This window comes from Malus domestica, chromosome 11, assembly GCF_042453785.1.
Source record: "Malus domestica chromosome 11, GDT2T_hap1".
Lineage (NCBI taxonomy): Eukaryota > Viridiplantae > Streptophyta > Magnoliopsida > Rosales > Rosaceae > Malus > Malus domestica.
This window is the reverse complement of record NC_091671.1, coordinates 26187903-26199188: the sequence shown is the minus strand read 5'-3', so window position 1 is coordinate 26199188 and position 11286 is coordinate 26187903. Positions and strand designations below refer to the sequence as shown.

General features: G+C 39.6%; 2 protein-coding genes across 2 annotated transcripts; one reads left to right on the top strand and one right to left on the bottom strand.

The window, feature by feature from the left end:
* The first annotated feature begins 4485 nt into the window (after positions 1-4485).
* LOC103448261 (sulfite reductase [ferredoxin], chloroplastic) lies at positions 4486-8581 on the top strand. The gene is made up of 8 exons (XM_008387512.4): positions 4486-5064; positions 5607-6389; positions 6470-6766; positions 6871-7068; positions 7350-7484; positions 7600-7716; positions 7821-7979; positions 8101-8581. The coding sequence occupies exons 1-8, from the start codon at positions 4891-4893 to the stop codon at positions 8305-8307; spliced, it is 2070 nt and encodes a 689-aa protein (XP_008385734.2). The 5' UTR covers positions 4486-4890; the 3' UTR covers positions 8308-8581.
* A 1009-nt stretch (positions 8582-9590) lies between these two features.
* On the bottom strand, positions 9591-10202 carry LOC103413153 (photosystem II 5 kDa protein, chloroplastic). Its single transcript, XM_008351646.2, has one exon. It carries the CDS (start codon positions 10074-10076, stop codon positions 9756-9758), a length of 321 nt encoding a protein of 106 aa, XP_008349868.1. The 5' UTR covers positions 10077-10202; the 3' UTR covers positions 9591-9755.
* Between the last annotated feature and the right edge of the window lie 1084 nt (positions 10203-11286).

Sequence of the window (11286 nt, the reverse complement as noted above, 5' to 3'; positions counted from 1 at the left end):
TGCTTCTTGTGAAACTCCTGCATGCATTCCAAAGGCTCACCAAGAAGCGATGGGTGGCAATTCTGTCTAACTTTAATTAATGGCTCTTATGGGGGTAGCGGAGGAAGTTTGCTTTTGACTTCCTTCTGAAAGTGCTCGAGGTGAGTTTTCATATCCCCAGGTCGAAGAAGGAATTTGATTCATTTCTCATATTCTTCAACCGTGGTTTCAAGATCAGGATCAATTACCTTATTTCCTTGAAACAGCTCAATCATGATTGCCGGAGGTTGTCGGTCATCTTCGTTACCCACCATTTCTTTCTGTTGCCATTTGGTAGCTGGGGTAGCCTAGGCTACTTATCAATTAGCCATACAGTTTATTCTTTGGTGACGACATTTCTGCGATTTAAACAACACAGTATATGCACCGGTAGATTGGTTGTAGCTATACCAACACTGGTCGCGTGACTCAGGTGGCTTGAAGGTTCGACATTTCACGGGTGAACTTAAGCTACCAGAGTTACGCACATAATAATCTTCATTGTAAAATGGCGCAATCAAAATCAAGTCGCTATCTAGCGTTGGCCTGCACCGAGCATTTTTTGAGATGTTGCCACAGCTACAGCGCCAGTTGCGGTGCTTCAACCCAAAATGGATGTTCCTTCGGCTCAGTTATGATGACGTTTAATTGGCACCGACTATATAAAACCATCGGACTATCAGTTTCCTCTATGCTGAAGTCCGACATTGACTCGGCATAAGCTGGGTTTGAAAGTATTTGGGTGGTTCGTTCGAAGTAAGATCAATTTTCAATCGTGGCTGAGAATTATGCTTAGGGACATACTGCTTCGGGATGAACCCAGCTTTTCCTTTTCTCTTGTGCTTGGGTAGATGAGCATTTACCATACTTACTATAGTCGGAGGGAAAGATCAACGTTAATGATCATTTAAGGTTTCTTGGGAAACTTGAGTTTTCCATTGTCGATCTAGCTTTGGATGGCATCGCGAAATACGACACAATTATTTGTCGTATGCTTGTTTGAGTTGTGGTATTTGCAAAACGTCTTTCCTTTCAAATCTTCGGCCTTAGGAATATTATTCCATGGCCAAAGCTTGACGATTTTTGCAAGTAACAACTGGTCGAAAATAGCGTCGGCCTTGGTAATGTCAAAAGTGTAGACCTTTGACGTTTTGACTATGGCTTCCACAGAGGCCGAGCAAGTTTTGACATCTTTGGAATTAACGTGAGCTAATGTTTTGCATACGTATAGTTTGGTAATTACTATCTCGGCCGCATCTATACTGGCATATTAGGACACTACGCCTTCGGCCGATGCATAACTTACCGTTGGATTTTTGTAGATTGTTCTTCGGGTTAGGGATTTCAAGATTTTCTCTTCTCGGAGCAAATAATCATATTGCTCGATATGTTGAGCTAGTTCGTATATATCTCGGAAGTCTGCCCCCTAGAATTTCTTTTTGTACTCCACATCCAAGCCATTCAGGGCAAGCCTAACAAACTCAACTTCAATTAAGGGTATTCGGCACCAATTTCTGGCCAATTTAAACCTTGTAAGATATTCCATTGGTGACTTGTTAGATGATTGAACCATCCTGGCTAAAGAAGAAACTGACATTTCTATCCCTGGCCAATAGAATTGCTTATGAAATTTCTTGACTAATTCCTCCCAGCTTTGGATGAAGTTGGGTGGGAGGTTGATGTACCATGTGAACACTGAGCCAGTTAACGAGAAATTGAATAGTCGTATTTTATGAAAATCACTGTTAACATCTCCACATTGAGAAGTGAATCGAGCCACGTGTTCTATTAAGGATAAGGATGATTCTCTGGTGAAAAGGCTAAAGTCTAGAATCTTAAATCCCTTAGGATATTCGAACCTTTCTACAAAGGCTGGATATGAGTGAATGAATTTTGGGAACTTGGCCCCTTTTTTAAAGCCGAATCAATCATTCTCTGGACTTTGACCATGTCAACAGGCGCCGTTTCTGCTCCTTGGTCGATTCTGACCAATTTGCTGCTTGGTTCACCATTTTTTTCTAAGTCAATCATTTTAGGCCGAGCAGATCCTGTATCGACCTATATCGCTAGCAAAGGATTATTCTTTTGAATATGAGGTTGGTTGGGTCGATCGGCTAGTCCAATTTTGTGGACTTTATTAACTAGAACTTCGAACAATCTGTTATGCACAGTGTTATTATCATGCATCTCTTCAAGTATGCTTTTGACCTATCGGCTGAACATTTGCTTAAATTGCTGAGATTGTTCTTCAAATTGTCGTTGGCGAAAAGATCTAAATGGTGGACCAGAGGCCTCATCATCGTCATCATCACAATCCTCCACTAGTTCTTTAACAAAAACATCTTTTGTCATTTTGGTGGGGATTTCTACATCACGAGTCTGACCACGGAGATTAATTTCCTTTTCTTGGCGTGTTGTACTTGTGGCTTCAGTTGTTACAGCATCATGAGGATTATGTGCCTGTGACAAGCCATCTTGCCATGGGTTTTGGACTGTATATGGAAGATTAGTCGTTGACTTACCTATGACTGTTTTCTTTTTTACTGACCGTGTTTCAATGGTTATGAACTTTGTAGCTTTAGCACTGGGTCCCGCCGAGTAATTAATAAGCTAACTACATCCTTCGGTTGTGTGTAGGGCGTGCCAACTCGTCAGCCTAGTTCGGCCGGGGAGTAAAATATGTTGATGTGGCATTGGGCGTGTTGTTGACTTCTTGATCTTACGATAAAGCCTGGAAACAAGGTTGCTAGTTTTACGAAGTTTAATTTCAAATTCGACTTTCAATGTGCCGAATGTAGTAACCTGATAACACCTCACTTCACCGAGAATGCTGATGAGATGACCTCTACCAACAAGGACTCTGAAATCCTTGTTGACCAGGACTTGGATAAATAACCAGTCGGCCTCGAAGTAGTGCTGTCTATCCAAACTGAAGGTGTTCATTGGTCGGCTGATTCTACAGCTCCAGTGTTGTCTATCCAAACTAAAGATGTTGCTGGCTACCTTCACAGTGCTCTGTCTATCTAAACTGAAGATGTGTTGGCAAGAAGAAAAGGGGAGAGGAAAAAATCTCAGGATTGTTGAAAAGCTTGCGCAGGGCAATTTGTGTGTTGATTTGAAGAGGCCTTAAATGATGCACTCCCCTTTTTATTTATAGCAGTGAAACCCTTTATGGCTAAACTAGAAATTTACTTGGATTAGAACTCATCAACCCAATATTATCAGGTTTGGGCCAATCCTAACCCCTATAGGACTTTGAAACAAGCTCCTTAACGAACCAGATTCATCCCCTAATTCTAAGCATCCTTAGCTTTAAGACTTCTTGTTGCACTAGGGTTTGACTACCTCACCCTTATCTAAACCAATCCTCTTCGTAATAGGATTCGGCCAACCTTGATTGGACAACCCATGACAAGATTCTAGATGAATGTTACAGGACCGAGAACGACTCTAAGCTCGGCCCAAAATATTATTTTGAGCCCAAACATTACTATAAATAAATGCATTATGAAGTGAGAAATCACACCATAGAATTTTCTAACTCTCTCTTATCTCTATGTCCGCCTCTGGCCCTCCCCATCTCTTTTCCATCAATAAAATAGCCCTACAACAAATATGGTTTTTTTTTTCATTTTAAATTTGCATCTCTCCATTAAAGATGCTTTCAATGGTCATGTGCAAACCACGCCTCAATGAATAACCAAATTAATATGTTAGTCAAGTCAATTTTAGTTTGACCCCAATTTCTTTTAATTATTATTAATAAAGTGAGATGAATGGTTCGAAATTATTATAATAATTTAAGATATGGGAGTTTCGAATTAGGTAAATGACTCGATAATAAGTAGCTTGAACCATGTTAACCTACATATTGTCTCATTGGTGTGATAACTATTTTGCATCGTCAACTGATTAAAATTGGACAACTCGAGCCTAATTAATTAGAGTTGACACGTATTCTTTTGGAGTTGAGTTTGCTTCATTAAATATTTGTCTGGTTCCAATTTTATCGGATGTCTTCAAACGGACAAATAGATTTAACCATAAATATTTGTTTAAAACATAAAAATCAAGATTTAACCATAAAACATAAAATTGTTAGTAGCATTTTAAAAATCTAATTGTGCCCAAAGACTGACATGCATTGCTAACGAAAAAAAAAAACTTTATTTTTTTTATTTTTTTTAAACAAACGATATTATTCACACTAAGGAGTGGTGGACTTGGCCTTATAATGGGTCAGCAATAATATGATTCAAATTCGCCTTTAACAAGAATGAAACTTAAGATCTCTCGCTGACAAATGAAAAAAAATATCACTAAACCGTAATATACAAAGGCATCTCAACTCCTCCTAACTACCATCATCCGATTTACCAACTCCAAAAATCAAATCCAAATCATACCGTGTGGATATGGGCCTGAAATTTATTCCTAACTACCAGGCTACCCCGTGATTGTCAAAACAAAGCCAAGTTGGATCTCTGCATCTCTTCCCTTCAGAAGTAGTAGGGCTGCCACACGCGTCCAACCAATTTATCAAGAACCGCAGACGCATTTGACCATGCAAAAAAGCGAAACCGAAATAAAAACACGCAATTCCGTCCAGGTTCGATGTAACATCAACCCAGGTATCGAACTCTGATTTCGCATTTCTGTCAGATAAACTCCACGCGCACCAATCCTCCGCGTCCCAGTCCCCAAAACAGAAACGTTCCCGTGGTAGGCGCGTGAATTAAAAATTAAGAAGAAAAAACCCTCTTTTCCGCCCGCTCTACACCGCTCAATTCCACTACGCAACTCAGCAGCTTATATCTCTCTCTCTCCTCTCTAACTCGTAAACCCTCTCGAAGCGCCGTCGTTTTGATTGGTATGACGACGACGACGACGTTCGGAGCTACGAACACGGCGGTGCTGGGGGAGCCCAAGGTGCAGATTGGGAGGTACCAGGGGCTGCGCTCAGCAAACTCGCTTTGCCTCACCAGAAGCCGACAAGTGCCTCTCTCTTCCGTTTCTTCCTCTTCGCTTATTCGAGCCGTCGCTACGGTGCGTTTTCGAACGTCTGATCCTCCTCTCTATTTTGTTAGACATCTGTTTGGTTGCTCAGAAAATTCGAGAAAGATGATAAATTAATGTGCTTTTTGAGAGAGAGATTGAGCCAAAATGTGCTTTGGTTCAACTGTTTGGCCGATTGGAGATCTTATTTCGTCTCTATTAGTTTTTATTTGAATTTAATTTTGTAAATTTCTGCCGCCGCCGCCACTGTCAAAATGTTTTACCGAGTTTATCGAACATGGATTAATGTGAATTATTCAATTAACCTAGAAAAGTTGAAGCATTTTTTTTGGCTATTTTATGCTTAATTTTTACGTAATTCTTTTATCATAATTGACACGCAGTGCATCAAATCTTCATAAAATGCGTAATTTTGTTGAGTTTCATCAATTGGTTGGGATAAATGAGTTAGAAACATTAGGGCTCCGAGGGGCCTCGGCGATCGGAAAATGTGGAACGAATTTTAGTTAGATTGCTTATCGTTAGTTGTTTGTAGGAAATGTGCTTGTTTTCATAGGTTCTGTGTTTTGCAGCCTCCAAAGGCCGAGACTGCAACTGAGACGAAGCGGAGTAAGGTTGAAATATTCAAAGAACAGAGCAACTTCATCAGATACCCTCTTAATGAAGAGATTTTGACGGATGCCCCGAACATTAATGAGGCTGCTACGCAACTCATTAAGTTCCACGGGAGCTATCAACAATATAACCGAGATGAACGTGGTGGAAGGTCCTACTCCTTCATGCTTCGTACCAAGAACCCTTGTGGGAAAGTGTCAAACCAATTATACTTGACCATGGATGATCTTGCTGATCAGTTTGGAATTGGTACTCTTCGTTTGACCACAAGGCAGACGTTTCAGCTCCATGGGGTTCTGAAAAAGGATCTAAAGACTGTAATGAGTAGCATCATTAGAAGCATGGGTTCAACTCTTGGTGCCTGTGGTGATCTTAACAGAAACGTTCTTGCTCCTCCTGCTCCAATACAAAGAAAGGATTACCTTTGCGCACAGCAGACTGCTGAGAACATTGCAGCATTGCTGACTCCACAGTCTGGATTTTACTACGATGTTTGGGTGGATGGAGAAAAGTTCCTGACTGCAGAATCTCCTGAAGTAACAAAGGCCCGCAATGATAATTCTCATGGAACAAACTTCCCTGATTCACCTGAGCCCATTTATGGAACTCAGTTCTTGCCCAGGAAGTTTAAAGTTGCAGTTACAGTGCCAACAGACAACTCGGTGGATATTCTCACAAATGATATTGGTGTTGTGGTTGTTTCTGATGATAACGGGGAGCCTCAAGGGTTTAACCTATATGTAAGACGAAGTTATGCACTAACATTTATATGTGAGCTCATTTTCTCCACAAGCAAGATTTCTGATTATTTTCTCTGCAGGTTGGTGGTGGTATGGGAAGGACACACAGGATGGAATCCACTTTTCCCCGTCTGGCTGAGCCATTGGGTTATGTCCCCAAAGAGGATATCCTATATGCCATTAAGGCTATAGTTGTTACACAACGTGAAAATGGGAGAAGAGATGATCGTAGGTATAGTAGGATGAAATATTTGATCAGCTCGTGGGGGATTGAAAAGTTCAGAAGTGTAGTGGAACAATACTACGGAAAGAAATTTGAGCCTTTCCGTGAGTTGCCGGAGTGGGAATTCAAAAGTCATTTGGGATGGCACAAGCAGGTTCGTTCTGTTGGTCTTCACATATAGAATTGAATGTCTTTGATTCCGTCTTAAGTTTCAAATTGCAAAGCGCTATGTCATGACTATTTATCTTTGTTTGATAGGGTGATGGCAGTTATTATTGTGGGCTTCATGTTGATAATGGTCGGATTGGAGGAGTTATGAAGCAGGCATTAAGAGAGGTTATAGAAAAGTATAATTTGAGTATAAGGCTCACACCAAACCAGAATATCATATTGTGTGATATTCGCAGTGCATGGAAGCGTCCCATCACCACAGTTCTTGCAAAGGCCGGTCTGCTGGTAAGATATTTTTTTTTTTTTTAAATTATTTTTACTCCCTCTTCAGTGGACATCAATATGAACTTGTCTGCTGCATACTCCTACCGGGTATTCACTGCCTATTCTATGAATCAACAATAACTTGAACCTTATCAACCCGGTATGATGGATTGTCTTATTCACCTGTTATTATGTTGTCTATCTGGAAATGTTTGGAATATGTTGTGTCTATTATATGAAAGTTTCATACATTATGAATTTTTATAAATTGGGTTCATACTAACCAGTTACAATTGTGGCAGCATCCTAGGTTTGTAGACCCCCTCAACCTAACTGCCATGGCATGCCCAGCCTTCCCACTATGCCCACTGGCAATAACTGAAGCTGAACGAGGTATACCTGACATTCTTAAGCGGGTTCGAGCAGTATTTGAGAAGGTATTACCATAATAACAAGCACATTTCACAAAGCACCAACAAAAGGTGGAAAATCAAGATCATTTATTGATAACGAATTAGATTGCATGTGATAAATTTTTCTTTTGAATTTCAGGTTGGTCTGAAGTACAATGAATCAGTAGTTATAAGGATTACTGGATGCCCTAATGGGTGTGCTAGGCCATACATGGCTGAACTTGGACTAGTTGGTGATGGTCCAAATAGCTATCAGGTAATTCAAATTCTGGCACATCCGTTGCAATATTGATCGTGCTCAAATCCAGATTATCAAGAAAGCAACTGAGCGTTTATTCATTTCTGTTTGTGTTCAAATAGATCTGGCTTGGAGGAACATCCAATCAAACCTCACTCGCAAAATCCTTCATGAACAAGGTCAAGGTTCAAGACCTTGAAAAGGTTTTCGAACCTTTGTTCTATTACTGGAAACGTAAACGACAATCTAAAGAGTCATTTGGCAACTTCACAAACCGCTTGGTAAGTTATAAATTAGATTTTAAATTATATGTAGGCCTTCGAAGGATTAAGAAGGTGGTTTAATCTCAAATACTGTGTTAAGAAAATATGTTGGTCATTCTAATTGGTATATTGTTATCAGGGATTTGAGAAACTTCAAGAGTTGGTTGACAAATGGGAAGGTCCAGAGGCATCACCAACACGTTACAACTTGAAACTTTTTGCTGATAAGGAAACGTATGAAGCTGTGGATGAACTTGCAAAGCTGCAGAATAAGAATGCTCACCAGTTAGCAATGGAAGTTATTCGCAATTTTGTTGCTTCCCAGCACAATGGGAAAAGCCAATGAGTTTGCCACGAAAATTGTGTTGCAGTCTTTTATGCTGCCGGGCAAAGTTGCCAAGGCGAATGATGGACAATGTCCCTGATTCTCTCTCCAAGCTGCTACTCGAAATGGGGGCTGGATTTGGTACTATTTTGTATCGAAGTTTTGTGTCTTGGATTTGGTCCCTGATTCTCTCTCCAAGTTTTGTGTCTTGGATTTGTGTTTCCTGTATTCGGGCTAAAGTCCTGTTCCTTAATTATTGTTATGGTTTAATAAAATCTCGGTTTTCGGCTGTTTAGATTGTTCGCATGTTTTCAACTGATTCTCTCAATCCGAAAGAAAAAAAGTTAGAATGTATATTATGTGAAGCTGTTCAACAACGGAGGATCGCAGTTGGTTCTTGACTTACAGTTTTTTTTTTTTTTTTGACATACCTGGACCTGTAAAATACGTACCTATCGGGGTTGTATATCATTGCTCTCTCTCTCTCTCTTATCACGTAAAGAGTCATATAAACCCATGGCAAGAAAATTTAACTCAATATGTTCGATCCAGACAAGCCGGACTAGGTGTTTAGATTCCATAGATTGCTGCTGCGGTTTGCAATTTGACTGGTGTTGCCGCGTCGGTCCTTTTGGCGAGGAGTGGTGGTATAGGTTTCTGAAAGGAGTCTCTGCTCACTAGTATGTAGCAACTAGCAAGTACCACACGACCAAGGGCCTTGCAGCATTCTAGCCCATCTTTTGGGGCGCATAACTTATCATAAATCCTCGGTGTAAGATGTCCATTCTTTCATCAATATTGTTGATAATATATCCCAATATGTTTTGTTGACTACACTGCTAAAACATCATATCAATGACATATTGCTAGAACGAATGTTTGTTTCATAGTTGGACTACAAAATTACCAACTAAAATACGAAGCTCTGCCATAATGCTAGAGCCATAATCATACCACATGAGGATTGCATGCTGTTCAAGAAAGGTAATATGTTTGCTGGTTTGTACTTATATGCACGTTGTCTTTTCGTTTGCTATTATTGATATTATATATTGATAATATGTCGGTACGTTTTGCTAGTTACAATGTTATTGACACATTATCGATGACATAGTAGAACTTTGTTCTACAGTTGGACTATAGAAATCATCACTTTTCCAATACCTAAAGTAGTGAATTTGATTCCAGAATCTTTATGTGCCGCATGTTGTTTTTTAATGCAAAAGCCCTTGGTTCAAATGCGTTTTAAACCACTTGAGCTACCAGACCCTTTGCTCTCTCCGCACAGTTAACAACATAGAAAATTTAGAAAAATAAAAAGTGACATAAACATGTAATATGAGAAGAGGGAAGAAGGCAGATCTGTCCCAAGAAAAATTACAAGAGCATCATACAAAGTTGTAGAACGATTATAATACAACCACCACGAGTGACTGAATCAAAGCAAATGAAAGTACGTAGTGGTTTACTCAGTTGCGACAGATACGAGCAGTTGGCATGGTGACACAAACAGGAGCATACTTCTCCTTTGCCTCTTTGCTCCCCCTCTTAGGCTCATCCGCCAAAGCAGCCTTGGCAAGAGAGCACGCCGCCACAGCCGCAGCCGCAAAAATCAAGTCCCTCCTCCCGCTGCTGCTGCTGCTCTCTTCTTTCTTTGTTTCTCCCTCTGGGGCTCTGGCGGCGGCCTTGGCTACGACGAGGCTCCGGCGGCTGGAAGTTGAAGGTTTGGCGATGGTTGAGGCTGAGCCTGCGGTCAGGAATGAGGCGGCTGTCATGGTCATGGATGCCATCTCTGCAGATGCTGTTATCTTTTGAGTTTTTGCCGCCCTCTCGTTCTATCTGACTTGCAGTATGAGTGAAGTGGAATCTCTCAGCTAGTTTAAAGTCCAAAGTGGCATGAGTATGTGCTTCTTGGAAGAACATCATCCACTTCCTTATCGACATAAATATTATGGCCAACGAGTTGTTGCCACGTGTCTTGGTTTTATCTTTTTTGGGAACTCTTGGTTGTGGGTTCCTTTGCGGCTAAACAAAAAGGTTGACCCAGTCGAATTCTCAATTTTTAGGACCGCTAATATTAGAGATGTCAAATTTTTAAATTAAATTTTGTATGCAAATAACATGGATATTGATAATTGAATTATTATTTAAATATTAATTAACATGCTTATATCTTTGATGACACATAAGTTGATTTTCAAATTTGGTTTAAAATTTTGGTCTCCTTAATCATCATTTTAGGATAATCCACTAAATCCACACTAGATATGTGATGCAAACAAGTAGGAAAGCAACTAGTCCCCCTAGTTTTGTTTGATTTACGGATTTTAATGTGAAACACACACATTATTTTTATTTTATATGTATTAGTAGATATAAGATAAATTAGAAACTGAAAATAATAATAATTCTGTTATAACGTGTGAAAGTCATTTTTCTTTTCTAATACCTATGTTAACAAATGAAAGTAAAAAATCAAAATAATTTCACTACCAAGTTCTTGAAAGTAAACATGTCATTATGGCCTCATTTGGTATATCGGATTGTACTAGCTATTTCAGTTGTATAGACTAATATGTACATTGGAATGGAGATGAGGATGCAAGCAATAGTGAGCAACGAGCCAACTATTTTATCCCAAGCTTTTGTGGTGTATTACTTATCCAATGTAGAGCGTACTAAAGCAAACAAACCAACTTTTATGGGTTGTTATCTGACACATGAAAAGAGGCCTAATAGTTATAAATTTCATTGGAGTGGAAAATATATGGTAAATATTGTAAACTATGATATTATAGCACGTTTAGAATTCATATATATATCTAGTGCTCGCATTAAGTTAAATCTCAACCATAACCTAACCGTATTAACCAATATGATGATGGAGATGTAAAAATACATTTTAACAATGACAGGCTAACTAGGTTAAGTTTAGGTCCTCAGCGAAGTGTTGATTCTCTTAGGCAAAACCTTTGCAAAACAAATTCCTTTAGGAAGTCA

Bases quoted from the DNA above. Each gene is read 5' to 3' on its own strand.
- LOC103413153 (XM_008351646.2), bottom strand. From the start codon at position 10,076: ATGGCATCCATGACCATGACAGCCGCCTCATTCCTGACCGCAGGCTCA.
- LOC103448261 (XM_008387512.4), top strand. From the start codon at position 4,891: ATGACGACGACGACGACGTTCGGAGCTACGAACACGGCGGTGCTGGGG. The intron at 5,065-5,606 runs GTGCGTTTTCGA...TGTGTTTTGCAG, and splicing joins TTATTCGAGCCGTCGCTACG to CCTCCAAAGGCCGAGACTGC. The intron at 7,069-7,349 runs GTAAGATATTTT...CAATTGTGGCAG, and splicing joins TTGCAAAGGCCGGTCTGCTG to CATCCTAGGTTTGTAGACCC.